General features: G+C 36.1%; 1 protein-coding gene across 1 annotated transcript in view; it reads right to left on the bottom strand.

Annotated features, from left to right (window-relative positions):
- INTS2 (integrator complex subunit 2) overlaps window positions 1–20,410 on the bottom strand; it is a 47,618-nt gene extending 27,208 nt beyond the window's left edge. The window contains exons 1-12 of the mRNA XM_063111466.1: window positions 20,372–20,410; window positions 18,668–18,974; window positions 17,906–18,044; window positions 15,744–15,846; window positions 14,550–14,663; window positions 12,096–12,226; window positions 11,685–11,858; window positions 8,752–8,978; window positions 6,444–6,569; window positions 2,917–2,988; window positions 2,717–2,831; window positions 154–222 (exon numbers count right to left, since the gene is read on the bottom strand). Coding sequence (XP_062967536.1) covers window positions 154–222; window positions 2,717–2,831; window positions 2,917–2,988; window positions 6,444–6,569; window positions 8,752–8,978; window positions 11,685–11,858; window positions 12,096–12,226; window positions 14,550–14,663; window positions 15,744–15,846; window positions 17,906–18,044; window positions 18,668–18,974; window positions 20,372–20,390 — 1,596 coding nt within the window. The 5' untranslated portion in view covers window positions 20,391–20,410. The remainder of the gene's footprint in view (window positions 1–153; window positions 223–2,716; window positions 2,832–2,916; window positions 2,989–6,443; window positions 6,570–8,751; window positions 8,979–11,684; window positions 11,859–12,095; window positions 12,227–14,549; window positions 14,664–15,743; window positions 15,847–17,905; window positions 18,045–18,667; window positions 18,975–20,371) is intronic.
- Between the last annotated feature and the right edge of the window lie 7,330 nt (window positions 20,411–27,740).

Here is a 27,740-nt window from a genome sequence, read left to right as displayed (position 1 = left end):
ATAGAAGTTTCAAAGATGAAATAAATCATCATTAGAAATTGAAAAGGAATGGAGAAAGGCCATATTATTCCCTTAAGGTGAAATACACAAGTTTTCTCCTACAGAATATTTCAAAAGAAAGTTAAATAAGTACTTAAGAATAAAAAGAAGTACCTGCTCAGTAAAAATTTCCTGTGTGAAGATAGTCTTCATCCTGCTCAAGGAGCTTGGCTTAATTACAATCTAAAATAACCAAAAGAATTCCAACAGCATGTAAAAATATATGAAACACAACTTGCTCTGGTGAATTTATTATCTATAACGGCTGTGACATAATATTAATGTTCAAATGTTCAAGTATTCTACTCTGTTTCAGAAGTGGCTTCTCAAACACAACATTAAAGTGTGTTTTTCCTTAGAGACAGAACCAATATAACAAGTTCTTTTTTTTTTTTTTTTTTTTGTCTTTTTCGTGACGGGCACTCAGCCAGTGAGTGCACCGGCCATTCCTATATAGGATCCGAACCCGCGGCGGGAGCGTCGCTGCACTCCCAGCGCCGCACTCTTCCGAGTGCGCCACAGGCTCGGCCCCCAATATAACAAGTTCTAAGTAAATACTATTATTGGCATTTTAAGTCAGTGCGGGGGTAAATGGATTATTCAATAAATGGAGTGAGATCAGTAGGAATAAATATAAATATACAGTTTTGTTTTTGCACACGACACCATACACCAAAATAAACTCAATATGGATTAAAGATTTAAATATAAAACATGAAGCCACAAAAAAACTATAAGAAAATGTAGGTGACCATTAATATAAAACTGAGGAAGGAAAACCATTTCTAAGCATAACAATGAAATACAAACCACAAAAGAAACACTTAATATACTACATAAAAATAATAATGATGATAATTTCTACATGGCAAAGTTAAATGGCAAAAAAGACAATAGCAAAGTAAGTGGCAAAAAAGACTGGGAAAAATCATTTGCAACATATTGTACTTCTCCACTTTTAAAGACACTAAGGATTATAAAATATGTCATTGATACAATAGTAGCTTTTCAAGGAAAAAAAGGGAGAGAGGAAGACTACCACATTTACATTACATGTCAACTATAAAACGAATCCCGATTTTAATATTGGGTAAAATGTGTGTATTATAATCAATGAAATAGGATATATAAGGTATAATGGTATATCTCTTATATAAAGCACTTTTGAATAAGTGAGAGGAAAAATAAAAATCCCCACAGAAAAATTGGGATCCTGATAAGCTTTTCACAAAAAGAAATAAACCAGCCAAAACACATAGATTTTATAAACTACAGTTTCTCTAGTAATGAAAGAAATGCAAAATAATGAGCTGGCCTTTTAGTTCAGTTGGGGAGAGCATAGCCTTACAACACCAATGTCACAGGTTCAGATTCCCGTACTGGCCAGCCACCAAAAAATAAACAAACATTTTTTAAAGCCAGGAAAAAAAAAAAACACAAACACAAAATAAGTGAGACCATTCTTCATCATTCAAATTTGGAAAGATTAAAAAGAATGGTAATATCCGGTGACAGTGAAAGTTTAGAAAAATGGGAGTTCTCATGAATTAATGAGAACAATTAAATTGGTATAATCTTTCTGAAAGATAATCTGGCAATACTGATGAAACATCTTAACATAATCATACTCTTTTACTTAGTAACTGCCTTCTAGAACTTCATCCTAAGAATATAATCCTATAAGTGTATAAAAATATAGATGTGTAAGTGCCTGTGTATATATTTACATAAATGAGGATATTCATCTAAACATCACAAAGAAATTGGAAAATCTATATGGTAAATAATAAGGACCCATTAAGAAAATTATGATCGCTGGCTGGTTACTCAGTTGGTTTGAGTGCAGTACGGACAACACCAAGGTCCAGGGTTTGATCTCTGTGACCAGCCCCAAAAAGAAGAAAAGAAAATCATGATCAGTCCGAATGATGGGCTACTAAGCAGCCATTAAAAATTATATTGTATTAAAATATTTATTGATATGAAAAAAATTTTCATTATATATTAATAAGTTTTTTTAAATTACAAAATATATATATCATTTTAAAGAAAGGACAGACACCATATTGTTACCAGTAGTATACTTCATGTCACTAACTGTGGAATTATAAGATATTTTTCCCTTTTCTGTGCTTTCCAAGCTTTCTGCATTGAACATCTATTATCCTTGTAAAGAAATGTTTTCAAAATGCAGTTTTTTCTTTTCTTTTTTTTTTATGGGGACAAAGTCTTGTTATGTTGCCCAGGCTGGAGTGCAAAGGTTATTCACAGGCAGGATGCCACTAATGATCAGCACAGGATTTCTGACCTGCTCCGTTTCCAACCTGGGCCAGTTCACCCCTCCTTAGGAAACCATTCCAGGGAGTGGTCCCCCACTCCAGGGAGGTCACCATAGTGATGCCAAACTTAGTGAGGACATCTAATGGGCAAAGCATGCTACAGCCCAGAATTCCTGGGCTCAAGTATCCTCCAGCCTCAGTCTCCTGAGTACCAAGAACTATAGGTTCATATCACCACACCCACTAAAACGCATTTTTTTCTTAAGAGCTCCTGATAAAACTTCAATCTATTAAACAACTAAAATTACTTAAATAAAAACAATCTACTTACTTTATACTACAACAAAATGTCCAGCTTAGAAACACCTTCTCTTAGAAGCAAGATAAAAGAAAATTACCTTCATCCCCAAAGTGGAACAGACCAAGTCAATGATAGCACTAAGCTGGTTGCTGTGAAAATACATAGCCACCAATAATAACATCTCCCCAAAAGAAGCAGAGACTCCTGAAGTACTGTTGAAACAAAAAAGAACATATAAATTTCCACAGAGAAAATAAAAGCTTTCTTGGCTAACTGAAACAAACTAAATCATCTTACCTCTCAAAATAAGCTTCTTCTTTTATCATCCAACTTAGCCAAACCACCATTAACTGCTCCTGTTCAGGTGTACTATATAAAACATATCAGAATGTCACTGATTTAAATCAACTATACAAGTATATGAATAAGAAAGTATTCTGAAATTATTTTTGGTAGGAATTATTTTTTCCTTCCCTACTTTATTTATTTATTTATTTTTTTGTCGTTTTTTCGTGACCGGTGCTCAGCCAGTGAGTGCACCGGTCATTCCTATATAGGATCCGAACCAGCGGCGGGAGCATCGCCGCGCTCCCAGCTACCGAGTGCGCCACGGGATCGGCCCCTCCTTCCCTACTTTAAAACATCAGGCCAAATTAACTGGTTGCTGAATTGGGCCATTAACTGTCACTGAGATGTGAAGTAGTTCTAGAGCTCAAGAATGAAGACCTTTGTTTTTCTTCATGAATCTTAATAGTCAAACTCTCTCACTGTCTTAGTTACTACATTTGCATGTTGGTGACAGTAAACTTCCCCACATCCCTTGGAAAAGCAAGGAATTAAAATGCTAAAAGAACCATATTACAGTAAAAACTCATACTTATTTCATATAGAAAAAACCTAGTTTTAGAGGCTAGCCAGATAGCTCATTTGGTTAGCGCATGGCCTTGTAACACGAAGGTCAAGGATTCAGTTCCCCAGCCAGCCACCAAAAAAATAAAATAAAATGAAAATTAAGCATCAGCATTAGCTCACTTGGTTAGAGCATGGTGCTGATAACACCAAGGTTATGGGTTTGGTTCCCCATACTGGCCAGCCACCAAAAAAATAAAATAAAAATTAAGTATCAGTGTTAGGTCACTTGGTTAGACCATGGTGCTGATAAATAACAAGGTAAAGGGTTCAGATCCCATTACCAGCCACCACAAAAAAAAAATAAAATAAATAAACAAACAAAAAAACCCTTAAGCATTAAAGACATAAGCTGAGTACTAGACAGAAACAAGTTAGCCCATTTTTTACCTGAAAAATGAAATTTAATTTTTAGAAATCTTTTGAGTAGAACTCAAAACTATAGAGAAATAAATGATCACTAATGATGAAAAAGAAAAAAAGAGAAAGAAAAAAAGACAGCCATGGGCTCACCAGATATGAAAAATGGTTATAAAAATATAACAATGACTATGAGTTTTTAAAGGGAATTCCTAGATTTTAGGTTGAAAGGCACAGGCAGCCTTTGATTTGTGAAGAAAAGCACTGCAGTGAAAATGGCTAAAACAAAAAGCAACCAAAACTGTACTTTTCCCACTATCCCAAGCTAAGAAAATTTAAGACATCATTCTCAACTATACCTAACCCATCCGCTAATAAAAGGCTGTGTTATGTAGTAGAAAGATCACAGCCTTTACAGCTTGCCAGACTCAAGTGGAAATCCCATCTCTGCTAATTACTGGTAGTGTGGTCTTCAGGAAGAAACTTAATCTTTCTGAACTTTAGTTCTCCTACCTATAAAATATGGACAAAAATATGCATCTTATAGAAATAATGAGGATTACAGATAATGTTTAGAAAGTACTTCTGGTAAAAGAAAAGAAAGCACTTCATTTCATGTACCTAATTTTACACCCTCCTTAAACCCCACTAAAACTACATTAAAGGAGTTTTCTCAAAAGTTACGAATGCATAGGATGTTGAGGAGGGACAACACAAATACTGGAAGCTAGAGAACATACAGACAAGTGGTAACTGACTCAGCAGACCTGAGGAAACAGAGTACTAAACTGGCAGAAGGGAAAAACCAATCCATTTTATACCACAGGATTCTCAAAGGGCTCAGGAACTGACAGCTCCAGGCAGTTCTGGGAGTGAGAGTGAAGACAGTGACTAAAATAAAAAGTTTGATGGTCTGTGTAAGTAGTAGATCTCCAAATCACCTCCTCCATTCTACACAACTAGATGAACACCCCTCCATCAATAGAGAGAAGACTGGAAATTTGTTCTCTAGAGATGGTAAAACAGTGTGCCAGAATTAAGGGAGAATGAGGTTTATCTGGAGCACCATTCTAAACGTCATAAATTAAGTGAATGATTATATTGCAGCCTTTAACTCTCACTTTTTAACTTTGTTTATGGGTTCTCAGACAGGCCTTTACTTTCCAGGCAAGACTACAGTCTTTTCTAAAACTCTGATCAGGCCAAGAGTTTCCCAAAGACCTACCTGTTTATTTAGAGATTCTAATCTGCTTTTTATTTTCCTATTCTTAAATATGAACAATCAAGAAATATTAAACACCTGATAAAGACTTCTAACTTGAAAAATAGAGACCCAAAAAAGGCAGAAAAAGAGCAACTTAGAGAACAGAAGTAGTACAAATAATATCCCTTCAACATTATTATGATTAGGACTGGCCAGTTAGCTAAGTCGGTTAGAGCACAGTGTTATAACACCAAGGTCAAGGACCCCCATACCCACCAGCTACCTAGAAAAAGAAAAAATCATACGATTACCATCAAAAGAAATCATGCCACTATGAAACAACATACACTATAAAGAAAAAACATTCAGAGAACCAAAAAAGGGCTTTTAGAAATTAAACACTGGAGGCTGGCTCATTAGGTCAGTTAGAGCATGGTGCTGATAATACCAAGGTCCGGGGTTCGAGCCTTGTACCCACCAGCCTCCTAAAAAAAAAAAAAAGAGAGAGAGAAATTAAACACTGATTAGGATTTGACAAAGTTAAGGACAAATCCTAAAAGGCGGAATGAACAGTTTCTTTTTGGAGTGATAAGTGTTCTAAAATTAGATTGTGGTTATGTGTGTATAACTCTGTAAACATACTAAAAACCATTCAATTGTACACTTTAAGTGGGTGGTTTTTATTATATTGCAATAAAGCTGCTTTTAAGAAAAAGAACAAAAGTAAGGAAAAGAATAAAGGATAAGAAAATAAGATGATCTTTTAAAAATGTCCAATTCTGAATAAAAAGAGGTTTTAGACAGAGAAAACCCAAGAGGAAGACATTGCCAACAAATGATTTCAAGAAAATGTCCTAAAACTGAAGGACATGAATTTCCAGGTTGAAAGGGATTACCAAATATGTGGGGAACAGACAAAAACAAACTTAAAACATAGCATATCACCCAGAAACTTCAAAATCCTAGGGACAAAAAGCTAATTCTACAAGTTTCCATACTTAAAAAAAATAATAATAATAAGCCACACAAAAGACCAGGAATCAGAATTATGTCAGACTTCTCAACAACACTGGGATTTAGAAGACAATGGAACAACACCTTCAAAATTCTCAAAGGAAATTATTCCCAGCTTAGAATTCTATACCCCATCAAACTATCAGATGAAACTGAAAAAAATCAATAAAATGACTGGCATAAACCAGATGCTACTGACATCCTTCTATTGAAAGATACCATGATTGTCCACACCAAGGCCAATTTTTGTAGTAAGCTCTTAATCTAATGGTATCCACACATTTTAATAAGTAAAAGCAGACCCTGAGAAAATAGAGCAACTTAAATGGGAAGGTACCTGACAAGCGTAGAAAAGGCCAGCAGCATACAAAAGGAAAGTGAAACAAAGCGAACCCCAGCTGGTGTAGCGGGGGGACGGCTTGTCATCAACTGCAGTAGCTGTTCTGCTTCTTCTTCGGTTGGTCTAAGGAGGAACACATTATTAGAAATTACTTTTTTTAGTTGAGAAAGGGAAAAAAAAAAAGTACACTTCCCAGCATTTTAACATTTTAGATATAAATTCTAAACTTTATAATGATAACTCACTATAAAATCTTTAACATCTTAACTCATCAAAAGAAAAACTGCTGAGTGCTCGCTTCGGCAGCACATATACTAAAAGAAAAACTGCTGAAAGATTACAACTATAGTGTTTATCCTCAGACACAAATACAGGCACTTCGCACAGTAGTGTAGGACCATAAAAATGACCATGCAAGCTGATACCATGCAGTGCAATCTTAATAATCGATGGCAAAAATTACAATTGTATTGTGACCTTTAATATTTTTCGTCAAAACATTAAAAAGTGTCAGTTATAATGCATAGGAAATTGTTTTAAAAAACAGTAAAACTAGTATTTATTTAGCATTCTGTACTTAAAAGCATTAGAAACACTTGTAATTAGAGCTTTTATTTCTTTGTAAAAACCTTAACAAGAATAGTTTGAATAGCTCTTGCTTTTTTCATTGCTTAACTTATAATATGGAGTGAGCATCTTTTCTATGCCTTGGTGAACTATCAAACTCCCTTCTAAGTTTAGATTAGCTTCCAACATTTTGTCCTTTGTACTTTTCAGTTGTTAAATATCTGATAGTTCCTTTAATGTGAAGATTTTTGCCAGCATCATATCCTCTGGGACATCTTCATCCTTTTGTCACAATCACTTTTCTCATTTACGTCAACAAGTTCGCCTTCAGAAAATTCCCCTGGCCACAAATCTAGGGTCTCTCAAATAGCAACAATGTCAAAATTCTCACAGTCAGCTATTTCTTCAACTTATGTTTGCTTCAAATGTCATTTTCAGTTACCACTTTTTGTTTCTTTGCTACACTTTCATCTTTTTAAAAAATAACTTAAAATTTACCATCTTAACCATTTTTAAGTGTACAGTTCAGTGATACTAAATACATTCATAATTATAGTTTCAACTTTATTAGCTAATATCCTCTCTCAATTATCCGTTTTTATAAAATGTCAACTAGGTTTATCTCTCAGAGACAAGGAGGCAATACAACTACCTACTTTGCTGTCTCTGTGTGAACATAATAACAGATGGGTGGTGGCCAGTCACCGACAGGCTTTTAAAGTGATGCCATTGGTCACTGATCATGATGTGCAGCTTTTATTTACATAGTAATAAGTGGCCTGAAGAGCTCACAGCAAAGTTTGTATTTTACACAATTATTTGGTTAATGTATCCTGGTAACTGAAACTTGAGCCTCGTTGAGGGACCAGCATTATTTAACTAAATGTGGTAACAAATTCAAGTGAATCAGACACGCCAAGTGAGGACCGTATGTATAAAAGTTGAGGACATTATTCAAAAGGATGTAGTACAGTGACTATATAAGAAATCTTGTGCTTAATAATCACATTACATCAATTTTAAACAACTTATGACCTCAGCTGTAAAAGTAAACATAGGAGAAATTTACTATAACTACCTGCATAGGCCAGGAAAAGGACCACTCACAGATCATTCACTATAGTCTTGTCAAGCTGTAGTAAAATCATAGGTTTCTTTACACTGTGACTAGAAATTGACAAATTGTTCTGGCCCCTCCCATATTTACATAATTCTATTTACAATCAGACTGAAATACAGGTTGAGCATCCCTAACCCAAAAATCTGAAATCTGAAATACTCCAAAATCTGAAACTTTTTGAGCATTGAGATGACACTCAAAGGAAATGTTCAGTGAAGCATTTCAGAGTCCAGATTTTTGGATCACAGATGCTCAACCAGTATATATTCTGCAAATACATGGGCACTTCAAAAAGTTCATGGAAAGATTCATAAAATCTTTAATTCTATGTTTCCATGAATTTTTGAAGTACCCTTGTATTCCATAATCCAAAAAAAAATCAAAATCTGAAACACTTCTGGTCTCAAGCTTCCGATAAGGGATATTCAACCTGTAAATGAATATATCCCTGCTACGAATACCTGGCCTTAGGACTTCATTCTTGATATAGGGCAGCCTACTACCTGAGCGCAACAGAAAACCTGCACCACCTGAATAAAAGACCTTTGGCTCACTTTCTTGGGATTAGAAACAAGAAAGTAAAATGACAAAAAGTTAAAATATCAAATTATTGAATACTTGAGTCCAGCGATCCCCATCAAAGCACAGTACAGACGTAAGAGTGCACTGGCTTTCACAACATGCTCTTCTTTCAGCCCCGAATACACAGACACATTGGGCTCCATCTCCACATCAGCTTCTTCCACAATGCGGGTACTTCTTACTGTGGGAAGAATGCCCATCAACTCCAGAAGAAGCTGCCTCCTCATTTGCCAAAGGACAGAACTGCTGGTCTCTCTTTTTCTCTGTAAGAAATATGGATCACAAAAGGAAGAAAGCATGGGGCACTTACTAAATTAAAAAGAAGCTCAACCAGGGCTGGCCGGTTAGTTCAGTTGGTTAAAGCACAGTGCTATAACACCAAGGTCAAGGGTTTGGATCCCCAAATCAGCCAGCCACCAAAAAACAAACAAACAAAAAAAGAAGCTCAAACAGAGCTCCCCATTTAAACACTTGAAATTGACCTATTTGAGAAGGTTATCACAACTGTTAAGTCTCATTTTAATCAATAAAGCAAACTAAAAATCCACTGATTTGTTTGAAGAATGCTCTACTCACCCTAACTTGGATTGGTTACACAGGAAAGACTAAATTAATCACAGTTTTAATTGTAGAATATTATTCAAATGGTACTTTCAAATACATAATGACTAACAGAACAGTATAGTAAAACATGCCCAGATTTTGGAGACAAAAGATCTTGTGTTTAAATCCCAGCTCCAAGGGCTGGCCCGTGGCTCACTTGGGAGAGCATAGTGCTGATAACACCAAGGCCACGGGTTAAGAGCCCCATACAGGGACGGCCAGTTAGCTCACTTGGGAGAGCGTGGGGCTGACAACACCAAGTCAAGGGTTAAGATCCCCTTACCAGTCATCTTTAAAAAAAATAAAAATAAATAAAATAAAAATAAATAAATCCCAGCTCCACTATTAGATGATTATGTACTTTTTTAGGTACATTAGTCAACCTCTCTGGATCCCAATTTCCTTAGTGACAAAGAAATGAGTATTTTATTAATAATATTTACCTTAGAGAACTGTTGTAATTTAGTTTACAAGTCTATAAACCCTACAGTTCTTCAGGTAGGGATAATGTCTTTGTTATCTCTTACTCTGCAGTACCTAACATTGTGCCTGACATATGGCAAGCACTCAATGTCTGTTAAGGAGATGAATAAATAAATAAAGATGTTACACAAGAAAGCACTTCTAAACTATAAAGAGCTAGGCAAATGTTAGCTAATTATTATCTTTAGAGTGTTTCCAAGTAAAATACGATAAACCTGCTTTAGTAATAACACTAAGTTCAAAGAAGAAAAGTTTATTGCATACGAAGGACAACTAAAAAAAAAGAGCATGCCAAGTGCCCAGTGCCTGACATATAGAAGGCATACAATAAATGTTAACTTCCTTTTAAAAAGCAAGCTTAAAATCAGTTTTCAAGTGGGCTATAAAGTAGAACTTAGATATACAAAAATACGATGATTCAGTAGCATAAAAAAATAGGCTGGAGGATCTAAGCATTACACATGCTGTCTAGCTGAGTGATCTCAACAAGATAAAACATGATCTGCATTAGGTTTCTTCACAGGAACTCTATTCACAAAGTTACTACAAAATATTTTGTGAAAAATTAAAATATTTTACAAGTTAAAAATTGTTGCAAATATAATATATATCCATCAACATGGATAAACGAAGTGTGGTATATACATACATTGCAATATTATTCAGCTTTACAAAGGAAATTCTGAGGCTGGCTGGTTAGCTCAATTGGTTAGAGCATCACCTTGAAACATCAAGGTCAAGGTTTTGCATGCCTTTACCAGCCAGCTGCCAAAAAACAAACAAAAAGGAAATTCTGATACATACTACAATATGGATGAACCTTGAAAATATTATGCTAAGTGAAATAAGGCAGATACAAAAGGAGAGATATTGTAAGTCCACTTACATAAGGTACCTAGATTGGGTAAATTCATAAGAGACAGAAAGAAGAATAGAGGCTACCAAGGGCTGGGAGTAGGGAGGAATTGTTTAATGGGTACAGAGTTTTTGTTCAGGATAATGAAAAACTTCTGAAAACAGATAATGGTGATGGTTGTGCAACGTTGTGAGTGTACTTAATGTTAATGAACTGTACACTTAAAAATAATTAAATGGCAAATTTGATGTTATGTATATTTTACCACAATAAAAATATACTTGCATCTTTTTTTCTCTTAAGCTAGGAACTTATAATACATATATATTAAAATTACAGGATATAATAACAACTTATTTTGATGACCTAATGCAGTAGTGCTCATGAGTCTGACCCAGAACCCAGGAGATTCCCAAGACTTACTCAGGGGGTCCAGAAAGACAAAAATATTTCCTTAATTATACTAAGACATTATCTGCCTTTTACTCTCATTCACTCACAAGTGTACAGTGAAGTTTTCCAAAGACTTTCTATTAAGCCAGATATTGAAGAGATTTGAAAATAATGTATAAAACGATATCATTCTTCTAAGTTGTTTTATTTGGAAAATACAACTATTTTTCATTAAAAACATATTATACTCACATTTAATAGGATATTATTGATATTGCTATTTTAAAATAAATTCAATAAATTTTTTTTAATTCTTTTTTTTTTTTTTTGGTGGCTGGCTGGTATGGGAATCCAAACCCTTGACCCTGGTGTTATAATAGTGTACTCTAACCAACTGAGCTAACCAGCCAGCCCACAATTTTAATTTCTAATATGGCAAATATCAATAGATAAAAGCCACATAAACAAAAGCTCCTTGGTATCCTCAATAATTTTTTTAAATGTAGGGAGTTACTTGAATGTAAAAAGTTTGAGGACCACTGGTCTAATGACATCATTTAAAAAAAGCGTTTCTTCCTTTTTAGTAATTGCCAAAGTCTCCGAATCCACAGATATACAGATATTTAACTCTCACCTGCTGTCCATTACGGATAAAAGTTCCAAACCAAGTCCGGACTTTCGCATTTGTTCCAAGAAGCAAACCACTAACAAAACAAACCAAGTCACTCACTCCATCTTCACAAGCTTCATTTTTAGTATGATCCAGTGTCAAAGCCACTCCAAGGCCTGGCAAGTGACATTCTTCCACCTAATGCAGCAAAGAAAATAAATTGAACTTAATGCCGTAAGGAAAAGGTCCAGGATACTTCAAAATCTAAAGTTTACAGGAAGAGATCTTACAAAACATAAAAACCCAGAGAAGAAGATAACAATCCAGTACGTAGTTAAAATTCCCAACCTCTACAAGATTTCTAAACCATCTTGAGAAAAGTTCCAGGTCATAATATAAAGGTCTTTGTCTCAGAAAAACAATAGTATCTCTTACCACCATGCCTCGGACCTTGAGGGCCTGAGAAGGATTCATTTTACATAAGAAGCGTAAGGCATCTGTCCTGCGCCTTCCTCCAAGACTTTCTTCATCTTGTCGTTCTCCATTTTTAATCAGGCCCCTACAAACTGGATATTTAAGAGCTTCTATTACTTTAAGCTTTATAAGTAAGATGTTAGAAACCATTTTTTTTAGCCTTGAGAATCAATCATTTATGTAGATTAAACAATACAGCAGAAAAGGATAAGAGAATTTGAAAGAAGAGCAACAGAAACTGGTCAAAATGAAGCAAAGAATATAAAAAGACTTAGAAAATGAAAGGTAACCAGTGGGACAATATCACACAGTCACACATACTTGTAATTACAGTCCCAGAAAGATAAGGAAAGTGGAAGACAAAAAGACATTAGAAAAAATTTTCCCAAATTTAATGAAAACTATAAACCCATGTTTGATGAACCCCAAGGAGGACAAACACAAAGAAAATCATACCAAGACACATCATAATCAAATTCTGAAAACCAGTGATAAAAAGAAAATCTTAAAAGCTGCCAGAAGAAATAAAAAATAAACAAAAGTGGCCAGAGGAAAAAAGAAACATTACAGAGGAACAAAGATAAAAATTACCAGACAACAGAATGACATCTTTAAACAGCAAAAAGACAATGTCAACTTAAAATACTATGCTCAATAAAAATATCTTTCAAAAATGAAGGCAAATGAGGGTTTTTCCAAATCAAAGCTAGAAAAATCTGTTTCCAGCCAACCGGCACTACAAGAAATGAAGGAAGATCTTCAAGCTAAGGGGAAATCATACCAGATGAAAATGTGGAGCTAAACAATGGAATGAAGAGCATGAAAAACAGTAAATATGCAGATAAAGAAAAAGGCTTTTCCCAGCGATGACGTAGCCTAGCTGCTGGAAGCCCAGCGCTCCCTAGCCTGGCAGGGGGCCTCAGCCACGCCCCCTCCATCCCTCTACCCCCACCTCCATCTGCCTAGCCCCTCCCTCTTCCCCCTCCCATTGTTCTGCAACATCTTAGAGTGTAAAAAAATAATAATTAATTAATTAATTTTTAAAAAAGAAAGAAAAAGGTTTTTTCTTCTTTTTTTTGTCTTTAAAATATAAAAGCAATAACAATGTACTCTAAGGTTTATAACACATATAGAAGTAGAACCTGTGACAACAATGGCACAAAGGACAAGAGGAAAAAGGGGACAAATAGAAAACAAGAAACAAAATGATAGAGTTAAACATAATCACCACAATAATCATGTTAAATGTTCTATGTAAATTATTGAAACATTCCAGTGAAGATAGAAATTGTCACTAGACTTAAAAAAACAAGACCCAACTATCTGTGTCCACAAGAAATCCACCTTAAATATAAAGACACAGATAAATTAAAAATGAAGAAATATATATATACCATGCGAACACTAAGAAAGATGATATGGCTGTATTAATATCAGATAAAGTAGACTTAAAAAGAGAAATATTACTAGAAAAAAGGACATTATATAATGGGGAAAAAAAGGCTCAATTCTTCAAAAAGATATAACAATCCTCTAAATGCACATAGACCCAACAATATAGCATCAAAATAAAGCAAAACAGACAGAACTGAAAGGAGAAAGACAAATCCACAATATGATGTTCCTATGTTTGGAGACATCAACATTCCTCTCTCAGTAATTGATAGAACAAGTTGACAGAAAATCAGCAAGAACACAGTTTACAGAAGAGATTTTACATCATCATGTGATATTCGATATGTCTCTCGGAAAAGTAAGGGAAATATTATTAACATTATCTTCATTTTAGAGATGAGAAGTTAAGTATCTTGGTGGAGATCACACAATGGTGAGTGACAAACTCAGGAATTATAACCCCAGATCCAGTGCTTTTTCCTCTCTGGCTCCCAATTCACAAATTACTTTCCTTGCTCAACAGATGTTTTTATTTTTATATCACTCAGACCCAAACAACAATCTTCAATCACTCATAGTTCTAGATAGAGGTATAAAACTTTAGTTGATTTTTCTCAATTTTTACCCTATATTTTCTGCAAACTGAGAAACAAAAGTCCAACTCTATTTCTGATTATACATATCTCATATTGTTCTCTGAATATTTCACAGATGTATGTCTCTTACTCTTTGCTACCTGAACATAGAGATTATATCTTCTACCTCCTAGGTATTTTTTACTGTCATTTTACAGCAATGGTGATGGATGGCAAAAAATTTTTTTGCTACATACTCACTATAACTTGCAATGTCAATACAATTTTGAATTCTCTAAACTCAATATTTCAACAATGAATACTAATAAATTTTCAAAAGATAAACTCTCAAATAAAATCCTATGTTTCTTCTTAGTTCAAAAAAATAGGTCCAGTACATGCCCAAGCAAACCTCTTCAACATCCCATTTTTAAATTATATTTACCTTCATTAAAACTATCAGGAACATTGGCCACCAAGAGACACAAGAACCAGGCACCATTTCTAACATGTAGCAAGGCTTCAGCTACATCAACTATAGGAAGTAAGGAGGGGAGCTCTATAGGAAAACAAAGTGTTATTATTAAAGAGTGATATTTCATTATATTATATATTAAACATCTTTTGACATTTCACAGATTTCACCTAAAAACAGTAAGATAAAAGTAGTTTCTCATCATAGTCCAGAGCTGAGCTGTCTGGTAGGATAGACAATACTCATAAGTTAAATAAAATTAAAAATAGTTCAGTTTCTCTGTCACATGAGTACATTTCAAGTAATCCACAGCCACATGTGGCTAGTGGCTACTGTATTGGACAGCACAATATAGAACACTGAAGAAAGTTATATTGGACAGTGCTGGTCAAAAGAGTTATTTCCATGGAAATCATCTCTGCATTTTTAACTCCTCTTTCACTTCTATCGTGATATCTGTTATAAAGGATCTGGAGCTGGCTGGTTAGCTACGTTGGTTGGTTAGAGCACAGAGTGATAACACCAAGGTCAAGGGTTTGGATCTCTGCACCAGCCAGCCACCAAAACAAATTAAAAAAAAAAAAAAAAAAAAAAAAGAATCTGGAAAACACAGAAACATACAATGAACAAAATTAAAATCAGCTCTAACCATATCACTCAAAGTTAGTAATATGAACATTTTTATTTTAATACTCCCCATGGGTATTGTTTTTATTTAACTTTTAACAAAGTGGAGATTATATTCCACTCACCACTTTGCCCTTTGCTTTTTCATTTATTTCACATACTGTGAACGCTTTCCAAAGTCATTAATGAGCATTAAAATCATTAAATCAAACATACTATATTAATGTCTGCATGAGATGCCACACTATGGAAAGAATATAATTTACTTAGTCACTGTCTTACTATCAGTCTTTTTTTTTTTTTGGCAGCTGGCCAGAATGGCGATCCAAACCCATGACTTTGGTGTTATAAGGCTACACTCTAACCAACTGTACTAACCGGCCAGCTCCTTGTATTAGTCATTTTTGACTTAAACTTTTAAGGTACATTTTGATTAGATGATCTTTGAAATAACACAACATTCCAGGCTAAGAAATTACATAGCATCATTTAACAAGAAACTATATCTGAAATGTTTCTTAGCACTCAGTGCAGTACCTGCTTGTAAAATACAAAGTACATCTGCGGCTTCCTCCAAATACACTGGACTCTCAAAGAGCTCAGAAGACTTGAAAAAAAATTCTCCATTGGACTCAGATACCTTTAAAAAAAAAATTGAAAGACAGAAAGAAATGAACTCTCTTAACTTCAGGTAATGAATTAAATCCCTTACTATTTTTATGATTAGTTATTAAACTCACAGCCGATGTCTCTTAACATATCACTAATATACCACAGCAGAATATGCAGTATTTGATCAATTTCAACCAATTTAACCAAAATTAGCAATAACATTAATTATTATTCAACATGGCAGTGTCAGTCTCAAGAATGATTTCTATCTATCTATATTTGAACACACCTGTAATAAAAGGATAAGGCAGCCAAAGAAATAAACTGGAAATGCTATCTACATAAGCTATCCCTTAAAAAAGCCAAAAACTATAAACTTAGAGCAGTATAACAGATATAAATTCATGTTCAATTCTGAATGAATTATGGGAAAAAACAAAGCATTAAAACTCAGATCAACAAAGTACCTACTAACTTTTTGAAAATTTCCTACAGTGGGGCCGGCCCGTGGCTCACTTGGGAGAGTGTGGTGCTGATAATACCAAGGCCACGGGTTCAGATCTCTATATAGGGATGGCCGGTTAGCTCACTTGGGAGAGCACGGTGCTGACAACACCAAGTCAAGGGTTAAGATCCCCTTACCGGTCATCTTTTTAAAAACAAAAAGGAAAGAAAATTTCCTACAGTAGTTTTGTCATCGTATTTCCCATATGATGAAGAGCACAAAACCAAAAAACTGAAACCTACCAGAGGAGAAAGGTCACTTATTAGAGCCATCAAGTGAGGTAGTAAGAAAAAAAGTAGGAAAACTTTTGGTTGAAATTAATGAGTATCAATATAGTAGAAAAGAGAATGAAATTATTATTTGTGATACAAAGAAACTTTACAAAGATTTATAACATATCTTAAAAACTTTATCTAAAACTGGCTGAAAACCCCCTACCAGTATTTTCTTTGGAAAAGAATTTAGTCTTTTTTGTCCACAATTTATAAAACTAAATTTTATTTACTATAAATTAACCAACCCCAAAATTCTAACGGTAAATAACTTCTGCCTCTGAAACTCTGCGTCTAATCTCATATAAGTCATCTTAATACGAAGATCCAACTCAGTTCTTTGTATGGTAGAATCTTGACATTCATAAATTTAAAATTCGGAGTTTCAATTAACCATAATTACCCAAAGGTCCATGACCTAAAGAAATCTGTAATTTTGCTGAGAAGAGAACTTATAGCCTTCTTCATTAGTGTACAAGAGCAGCTGAGTCATTTACCAAGTGATGCCAGACAATCATCCTACATCCAATTCAACTTTGATACGAGGTAATTAATGCTCCTCCAGTGTCTAAACAGATAGATCACATACAGCTTCCAGTTATACTTCACTACATTTGATGGGGGAAATTATATCCTATAAAGGTATTATCAAATTTGGTAATTTGTACAAGTCATGAGATAACTTCCTTTCTAAATGTCAAAAATCCATTGTATGGACTCCATACAGAAAAAACAAATACCAAATGACAGAGAATGCAGAGTAGGCATAAATGAGAGAAAATAGTAATTAGAGAAAGAAAGCCTTTAAGGCACACTTTTAATATTCTTTCAGTCTTTGAAATGAAGGGGCTGGCCAGTTAGCTCAGTTGGTTACAGCGTGGCGATACAACACTAGGATCAAGGGTTCAGATCCCTATACCCACCAGCTGCCAAAAAAAAAAAGAAAGGAAAGCACTTACATATCAAACAGACATATAAGTAGAAGAGAATGCTACCTGCTTGCCTTCTTGCTTCTGTTTTTGTCTACCTTTCTATGTGTAGACATCAAATATGCATACTTTCAGCTATGATTAAGAGAAATGTGCCTTACTATAGTTAACAATAATGCACTGTATATTTCAAATAGCTAGAAGAGAGGATTTTAAATATTCTCACAACAAAGAAATGATAAATATGTAAGGTGATGGATATGCTACTTACCATAATTTGCTCATTACACAATGCATACGTGTGGAAATACAACATTGTGTGTACCGCCATAAATATGTACAATTATCACATGTCAATAAAAAAAAAAAATAGAAATGCACCTTGTTCATGATTGCCAACAGTTCACTAAGCACAAGCCGCAATCGACGAGGTGAATCACTGTGTTCAAATTCTAATGTCAGTCCATGCTGAAGCTGTGATACCAGGATGCTCTCCCCACTGCCTCCTCCAAGTTTATGCCTAATGAAATACAAACATGTAAAACAACAATTATGAGAACACTGGTATGGAAATAATTGCGTAAAAATTCTTTTATTGAAATAATCTACAAAAGAATTCATAAATTCTAAATGTTCTCTATTACGCCTAAAATTCTATTTAGTTTCCCTATATATTTCAGGGATTCACAACCTACATAAATACACCAACAAAATTTACAGTTAATACCCACTTCCATTAACAAAAGTGGCTTACTACTGGATTCACAATGGGCAAGGAAGGACATAACATCTGCCCAGAATCTTTGAGAATCAATGTAAGCTTAAAAACCCTTCCAAGCGATTCCAATAAATCCTTCTAATCTAAGGGGAATTACCTTACCCACTTCCCACAGAATAACTGGCTTAATCAGTTTAGCCCAAATACAACAGTACATGGCCAAACTTCTCTACACAACATTTTATAATATGGAATTCAAAGATCCTAGAATTTTAACTATAAACAGAAAAGACCTCAGTAAAATACTCTTCAAAATGTAGATTCTCATTCTCTCTTTTCTAGAGGAACTCTGAAAAACATTCTATTGTCTGTTTTTGGCAAATCCAAGTAAATCCCAGTCCACATACTATATAACGTAACATTACCTAAGCTGCTGTTCTTTGCTGGCATCCTGTTCTAAGGCATGAAAGTCCACAGACAACAATGCAACAATGGAGTTGACAGCTTCCACTCCAGACAGAAGGCGAAGGATAAGTTTTTTATCTTGAGCCCAGCTTTGGCTCTGGTCAGCAGGCGCACAAAGTGCCATCCGCACCAAGCAGGGCAGGAGAAGTCTTAATTCTGGATCACTTAAAGATGCCAGGCGAACAACATCTACCTTCTGCATTGCCTCAAAAGCAAAAGGGCTGACAAACTGAAGGCTTGTACACTCAGTCATTATCACTGTTGATCCTAATGGTAAAAACAACAACAAAAAAAATTAAAGTAAGGGTATAACTTCCACAAGTATGAATGCCTCTCTTTTTAAAAACCCTGAAATATGTGGTATATTTTTGATAGACCCCTACGTTGGCAATGTTCCTGGCACAATTAAAGACAAGGCTTCTCTGTCTCCCTACGTTTCTACTGCCATCTGGAAAATGAGAAAGAAAACATAGTATATTAATGTCTTTTCCAGCTTTAGGAATCTTCTGCTCTAATACTCTTATTTTACAAAAAAGGAATATGAAGCCCAGAGAGATTAATTAACAAGCTCAAAGTATTATTACTAGTTAGTGGCACAATCCAAGCCTGAACCCTCTAAATTCCAATCTGAGACTTTCTCCATTATACGTCATATGAACTCCACGAAATGTAAATAAAAATACATGAATGGAGGGGCTGTCCGGTTAGCTCAGTTACTTGGAGTATGGTGATATAACACCAAGGTCAAGGGTTCGGATCCCCATACCGGCCAGCAGCCAAAAGAAAAAAAAGTAAATGAATGGCCAAAGCCAAGAATGCTCCTCTTTCATATTCCATACCCCCCGTTTCACATGCCTACCCAACATATGTAAACAACTGTTGGGCTTCTTTCCCACCCTCCAGTCGGTGGAAATACTGGCAAATCATCTCACTGGCCAGAAGCAATGCCAGATTCAAGGCTCTAAGGGCCACAACGCTATCCTATGTCCCCTGTGTTACTAAGTAAAAAGCAGATGTGTAGGTGCAATTAGTAATGGGGGGGAGAAAGGCGAGTCCCACTTGCGCTCTTCTCTGTCCTCAGGAGCCTCAAAGGCACACAAAAAATAAAACTAAAAAAAGGCAGCGGGCAAAGCCATCTCTTCTAAAGACCGACCGACTAGCAGAACCGTGGGTCAGAGTCACGGGCAGAAACTTTCCTTTGCTTTCAAACAGGAGGGGCTGGTCTTTTAACAGAGGGGCGGGCTGATGGAACAGAGGCGGCAAGACTTGTGTGCTCATAGGTCTCGCCCAGGGCGTAACGAGAACCGACAAGTCCCTCAGACTGAGCGAAGTCTGGCCGGTTGCCGACAGACAGGAGAACACGCTGAAGCCTGAGAAGCGGACGCTTCATACCTTAAGATCTACCCTCCAGCCTCACTGGATCCCACCCGGATTCCGCGTCCTAGAAGCGGGACGCGGCAGAAATCGAAAGCGCGGTCCGAAGTTGGGCCTAGGCGGTAATCCGGAACCTCAAACCCTAGCTGTGTTCCGAGTTGACTCGGGCACCAAGAATTCAGACGCCGGGACCAACCGGGCCGTCGATGCGATGGGGGCAAGACTGGGAAGACCGCACAAAGGGAGAACTGGGGCTAGACGGAGGGAAAAGCGGAAGAGACTTAATCAACCTGTACCCAGCACCTTCATTCATCCCCAGCGCCTGACTCCCGTCGGCCACCGTACTGGACTGAGAGGAAGGGTGGCAGCGAGAGGAAATACAGGGACGTCGGCGCTGACGCAACTGTGCGCGTGCGCCGTCCCGCCTCTTCCTCCACCATATTTGCCCTGCCCATCATCTCCGAAAATTTGAAATGTACGTTCCAGTCCCTTTTCCTGAGCCTACCAGCTGCGTCCTTTTAGAGAAGTCACGAAGCCCCGCAGAGCTTCAGTTTCATCATCACAGGATTAACGTGGCATTCAAATGACATAACGTATGTAAAACAGATGTTAGAGTTGTCCCCACTATTCTTTGACCAGAACACTTATGGAACCAGATTGTACTCTTTTAAGTCTCTGCCTGTGCCCTCCCGGATTTGTAGGAGAGTTTAAAAAGTAATCTAATACCAAACCTCCTGTCAGCCTCTCACACCCACTGTCAAAAGTTAAACATCTTTCAAGGGTTTTTGTTTTTGTTTTTTTGGCGGCTGGCTGGTTTAGGGATCCAGATCCTTGACTTTGGTGTTATGATACCGCGCTCTTATCAACTGAACTAACCGGCCAGGCCCCTTCAGTGTTCCTAATTAGGGTCCATAGATCCTTAGAGGCGATGGAGCAGGAGTGGACTCTGTGGAAGATTGTGAGTGCTTGGCACTTATTCTGGAAAAAGGGTCCAAAACTTCCAACAACTTCTCAAAAGGAGTCTGATCACCCAGAAAGGAACCACTAGTATATATATTAACAACGATTAGTCTATATATCTTCATACTATTTATTGTTCCTGGTTAAATCAAAATGTATTTGGCACCTTCTATTTACCAGGTATTGTGCTAGGAGCTGGAAACAAAAATATTTTTAGAGATACAGTACTTTAAAGTTTCCAAAGCTTTTTTTGTTTTTTTTTTAAAGATGACGGGTAAGGGGATCTTAACCCTTGACTTGGTGTTGTCAGCACCACACTCTGCCAAGTGAGCAACCGGCCATCCCTATACAGGGACCCGAACCCGTGGCCTTGGTGTTATCAGCACTGGCACTCGCCCAAGTGAGCCACGGGCCGGCCCTAAGTTTCCAAGGCTTTGACAGAAGGATAATCTCTTTAAAACTAAGGTGTGGCTTTCAACATAAAAAGATCAGCAACTGAAGAAAAGAACTAGTGTGTGTTGCAAGTTTTCTCAAAAATTTTTCCACCTGATCACAATACATTTCACACTATAACCCAGAACACACATGTGCATATATCCAACATATATAAATATGCATTACATATAATAAATATAAATATATAATAAATTATAAGTTTATATACTAATTATCCATCTATATATACCCACGTTCACATGGAAACAAACATTTTATGAAATAATACACATACTACATGTTATATGAGAGTACTTCAAAAAATTCGTGAAAAATTAGAATTAAAAGGTAATATGGGACTGGCTGGTTAGCTCGATTGGTTAGAGCACAGCTTTATAACACAAAGGTCATGGGTTCGGATCCCCATACTGACCAGCCACCAAAAAAAAAAAAAAAAAAAGACAATATAAATCTATGAACTTTCCGAAGACCTATTGTATTCTACTTTTGTTTTTTAAGTTGCTGGTCACTACCCACCAAAATTGATTTCACAATCTATTAATGGGTTACAAACTGTACAACGTTGTCATTTTTTAAGCTAATATTTATTAAGGACTTATTCATTGAACACTTACTAGGCATTGTGATAGGTGCTTTGTATTTATTATCTGATATAATCCTGCAAGATAGGTAATATTATTCCCCAATTTACAATTGCAGAAATTGAGACTGAGAGAGGTTAAGCAATTTGATCTCCGTGGATGGTCATTTCACGGGGAGAGTATGAAAATAATTCAAACATTGGTTTGGGGGATGGATGAGGGGGAAAGGTGGGTATGAATTAAGTGATTGTGAAGATTCTTTCCATCTCTAATTGTTTATGATCCTGCATTCACTAATGGAGAAACAACATACAGATGCAGTATCTCCATCTTGATCTACAGAGAACAGTGAATCACATCCAGCCAAGATGACAGTTTCATGATGATGAGTGGTGACACTTATCCTGCAAATTCCCCTCTCCTCTTCTAATTCTTGTCTCAGTGAATGTCACCACCACCTTGAGTTACTCAAGCCAGAAACCTGGAAGTCATCCTAGACTCCAGCCTCTCCCCCTCATATCAACTTAGCAAAAATCTATCAAATCATTGAAACATTGTAATGTTTGCCAATGAAATCATTTTGATAATTATTTTATAGAACTCAGACACCCTAGTTAAAAAAAGATTTATTCATGAGCTTTTGAGTTTTCTGCTTCCTCTGAAGCTGACTCCCTAACTATATTAAAATCAATTTTTAAAAGACTTTGCAGTTCAGAAGTTTAATTAGGCTGATTCTTTTCTCATATAGTATAATCCTACAAATTAGCCCTAATTTTTAGTTGCCTATAAATCACAAAACCTTTCGTTATCAAAGGACTGTCTCATGTAATTATTGTGTACATTTCATGATTATTAAACCTTTGAGGAAATAATCTATTTTTAAGGCCAATGTGGTACTGAGGCCCATCACCATTTCTAATCACAAAAGATATAATTCATCAATTCAATGACTTTTTTTTACATTTAACCATCTGTAAAATTGAGATGTCTTGCAATCAGTAGTGTATTGAATTTTATATGGCAGCATTTTTTATTAGTGGCATATAAAATAATGATGTCTTAAAATTATTGGTGTCTTAGATTTGATCAAAAATGTTGTATAGTTTCTATATTTTGTTGAAGTCAAAAGAGAAGACTCCTTTCTGGATAAAATAACCATTCTCCTTATGACTAGCTTACTTTTACTCTTTTCCACTTTATTTTTCAATCAAACTAGAGGAACAAATGGAGTAGCCAAAAGAAGAGAAAAAAGAAAAACATTATAATATCTACTACGTTTCAGGTATACGAGGTGCTTTTATATAGATTATTGCAGAGTAAATGAGCTTCAAGAAATTAGAAAGACCTAGATATTTAAAGGTGAACTGATGTTCTTTGGGAAAAGTCACAGAATTCAAGAACAGTGCAAGGATCTTAGATATCTAGCTCCATTTTTCTCAATATGAAACTTTATATAATTATCCTCAATAGTATGCCTGTCTTACATTGTAAGATGTCTTCTATTGTTTCAGCCTGTCAAGATCTTTATGACTTACACTGGCTATCTGCTTTAGCTTTGGCTAAGCAGATTATATCTTCATTAATGTTATGGGTGAAATGTTGAATAGAATTGGGTCCAGCGAAGGTGTATGGTTTAGCAAGAGACATCCCTCCAGTGACTTAGCTCCACCAATCAAGCCTCTTGGGGTGTAATTATTCAACCAATTGGGGTTTTTTTGTTGTTTTGTTTTGTTTAATCTTTTGTTTTATTGGGTGGTTGGTACAGGGATCCGAACCCTTGACTTTGGTGTTAGCACCAACTGAGCTAACTGCCCGGCCCTCAACCAATTATAAATAAACCCAAATATTAAAACACTTTCCTGCTTTAGGATAAAGTTTAATTTCCTTAGAGTGGAACTCGAAAGAGATTTTCATGGTCTGACTTTTAACTCTAGCTTGGACTCCTGCCCTATCCCTCCCTGGTGTCTTCATTGTAGTTAGTCTGAACTGTTTGTTTCCCAAATCTTTTTCTCTATTCCTTCAGTCTAGAATGCCTTTCATTCTCTTTACATGGTGAACTCCTGTATATCCTTTGTCACTTCCAGTGTTCCCTTGTTAAGAAACCCTTCCCTGACAAACCACCTACCCCTTCACCAGATGAGGTATCCCTCTTCTAATGCTCCCAAGACACCTCTTGCTTCCCTCAGTCATAGTACTTAACACATTGCATTGTAACTGTTAGAACTTGTCTGTTTCTCCCACCAGAATGTGAGTACTAGAGGGCAGGGAACTTATTTTATTTCTTTGTCCCTGGCACAATACAGCACTTAATATTAGTATTTTGTTTTGTTTTGTTTTGTTTTAATTGTGGCTGGCTGGTACTGGGATCTGAACCCTCATCCTTGGTGTTATAACACCACACTCTAACCAACTGACGTAACTGGCCAGCCCAGTTTGTTGAATTAATAATTCAGCATAAAGACACCATGAGCCTTATTAAATAACCAGCTGACTGTTCATTCCCATAATCTATCAGTTTATCAATGCTGTCAAAATAAAAGGTAATGAGATTGATATGTTACTGCTTCTTGTATGCATTGTATTGTTACTTTAGAGGATTTAGCTAACTAACTGTAATTATACAAATGTTTCCTAATAGACTAAGGCTTAAGGTAAGAGATCTGTGTCTCATACTAGTGTATAGTAGGTAATCAATTATTTTATTGCATAGTGTTTTATTAAAACTATGCCAGCTTCTATTGATCTTGTTGGTAAAGTCAAGTAAATTTCTTAGTAGTTTCTGGGACTTACCTTTTTAAAACCTTAAAAGTTGTGAAAGTTGCCCATTTTCACTCTGCCAGGACCTTTCAGTTTTCCACAGCATTTCTGAAATCTCATCTGCAAGTTCTTTCAGCACCCAGAAAGTAATTCATTTGGATCTGGAGACTTGAGCAACTGACTCCTTGAAATCAGTTAACTATGTTAGGTTTGATTTCATCATAAGCAAGTTATGAAGACCCTTCAAGCTGATTTTATTTTAATTGGGGTGGGCTGGGACAGGAGGGAGGTAAAGCTGAATAGGTACTACTTTTCTCATTGTGTCTTATCCACCCTTACTCTTGCTGGAAGCATACTTAAAAGTCCTTTTTGTTACCTTTAAGCATTTTTTTTTTCTTTCTCTTGTAAGCCTTACTTCATTATGGATTTGACTCTTCTAGAAAACATAGGTATTAAACATCCCTCACATTTTTATTTTGTAATTTTCTTTTTTTTTTTTTTTTTGTCGTTTTTTCGTGACCGGCACTCAGCCAGTGAGTGCACTGGTCAGTCCTATATAGGATCCGAACCCGCGGCGGGAGCGTCGCCGCGCTCCCAGCGCAGCACTCTACCAAGTGCGCCACGGGCTCGGCCCTATTTTGTAATTTTCAAAGTGTTTTTTGCAATTCCTTCGAGGTTCACAAAGCTGATTAGGAAGGAATGGTTATTATTATGTTCACTTAAAAATAAGCAAATTAAGATTTAGGAGGCTCAGTGTTTTGCCTGAATTCACAAGCCAGAGTGTGGCAAATTAGGAATATAGGAATCTTAATCCAATGATCCTAAACTATTTCTAGGAAATATGAGTCCCAAGTAATTAGAATTTTATAACTTCATTTAAATTATTTTCAAACTCATACTTCAGAAAGTTCTGTAGTTTGAGGTGCTTACCACAAAACGTCAATTAAGAATATTTATTCAAAAACATTTAAGTACCTTACTACAATGCTAGGTGCTATGTTGGATTCTGGAGATGGTGAGCAAGATAGACCCAGCTTCTGCCCTCATGAAGTTGTTTGATGGAGACAAATAATCATACAATTATAAACTGTAAAAAGCACCCAATAATTGGCTGCAAGGAAGGAAGGGAAAGAGGGAGGGAGGGCGGGGGGAGGAGGAAAGAAAAGAGGAGGACAGGAATGAAGGAAAGACAGAAAAGACCACAACAATATGTTGAATTTTCAGAAGGAGAGAACAAACCTAAGGATACTAGAGATGGCGGGGGGATGGAGGGAAGGGATTTGGGAAGTGATAGGTCTGGTAAAGGGCATAAAGAAATATCACAATTTGTAAGAACGAATATGCTAATAATAAATTTTTAAAATTTAATTAAAAAAACGCTATGAAAGCTCCATTTAGAGTATTACAGTAAGAGTCTATAACACGGGAACCTAATCTGAGACAAAGGTATATGTGAAAATCAAGGGGAGGCCTTAAGGCAAAAGTAACTGTGGGGCTTTCAAGGAATTGAAACGCTTCAGAGGCTAGGAGAACACAGGAGAGGCATATTTTGAGGCGGGAGAAGCAAGCAGGGGACAGATCATGAGAAGCTTTTATTTAGAGCTAGAAGCAGCCACTAAAGGGGTTTCAGCTACCAAGTAAAGAACACATTGAGAGTAGAGAATACGATGGTACTTCAAAAAGTTTGTAGAAAAATAGAATTAAAAGATAATACAATCTTTCCTTGAACTTTTTGAAGACCCCTCCCCTCGTATTGCAGTGGTCTACCCAGATAAGGTAGTTTTATCTAATACCTTATATGGTACTGCATGATGGTAATTTATTTATTTTATTTATTTATTTATTTTTAAAGATGACTGGTAAGGGGATCTTAACCCTTGACTTGGTGTTGTCAGCACCACGCTCTCTCAAGTGAGCTAACCGGCCATCCCTATATACGGATCCGAACCTGTGGCCTTGGTGTTATGAGCACCACACTCTCCCAACTGAGCCATGGGCCGGCCCCTGGATGATGATAATTTAGACTAAGTTCAGGCCAAGAGACAGGAATGAACATATTTGATAAATAGTCAATATACAAAACCTATAGTTATTGATGACTGGTTACAAGGAGGAAAGAGTTTATGATTGGCACAACTGCATAGATGGTAGTGCCATTCACAGTGACAAGGAACACTATAAGGGTCAGGTGGTTTTTGTGGAGGAAAATTGTTAGTTTTACTGATAAGATTTATTCAGAATAAAAAGAGAACAACAGAACCAAGACTGAAACTCAGGCATTCTGAATGCAAGTCTGTAATCCACTACATAGATTGGGGACTGTTTAAATTTATCACTCAGTAAGAATTTTTTTCTCTGTAATAGGTAATGGCAAAATAAGGAATTCTTTAAAACATCAACCTTTTAACTTCACAAAAGGTCATTCTTTACACAGTTATGTTGGGTCACTTGGGAAGAAAAAAACAAAACTAAAAAACAAGCTCAGACAGTACCAATTTCAATCTCAAACACAATTTCTGGTTATTGTTTATTAGACTCTGAGAGTGAGGGTTTAATCTTCAGTATAGGATTGATAACTGTCCTACAGCAGAGACAGGAAGATACTAAAAACTAAAGTATAACAGAACAGACACCTCAGGAATACATTCAAGACATTTAAATTTATCTCTTACCCGAAGCCAAAATCACAATTCTCTACCTTTCTTCTTTGCTTTTGCCTATGTGAACTGGTCAAATAAACCAGTGCCCTTTGGACTTCTGTACTCTTACATACATGTTCTTGGGGAGGCCCAGGAGGAACTGGACTTATCTGAACTAGTTAACAGAGCAAAACTCCCTTTAATATCCTGTTAAGCAAAGCCTGGCCATTCTCAGTTAGCATGCTTAAGAGATAATAGTTCCCACT

Source organism: Cynocephalus volans, chromosome 10 (assembly GCF_027409185.1).
Source record: "Cynocephalus volans isolate mCynVol1 chromosome 10, mCynVol1.pri, whole genome shotgun sequence".
NCBI classification, from domain to species: Eukaryota; Metazoa; Chordata; class Mammalia; order Dermoptera; family Cynocephalidae; genus Cynocephalus; species Cynocephalus volans.
The sequence above is the reverse complement of the archived record's forward strand: the minus strand, read 5'-3'. Positions and strand labels throughout refer to the sequence as shown.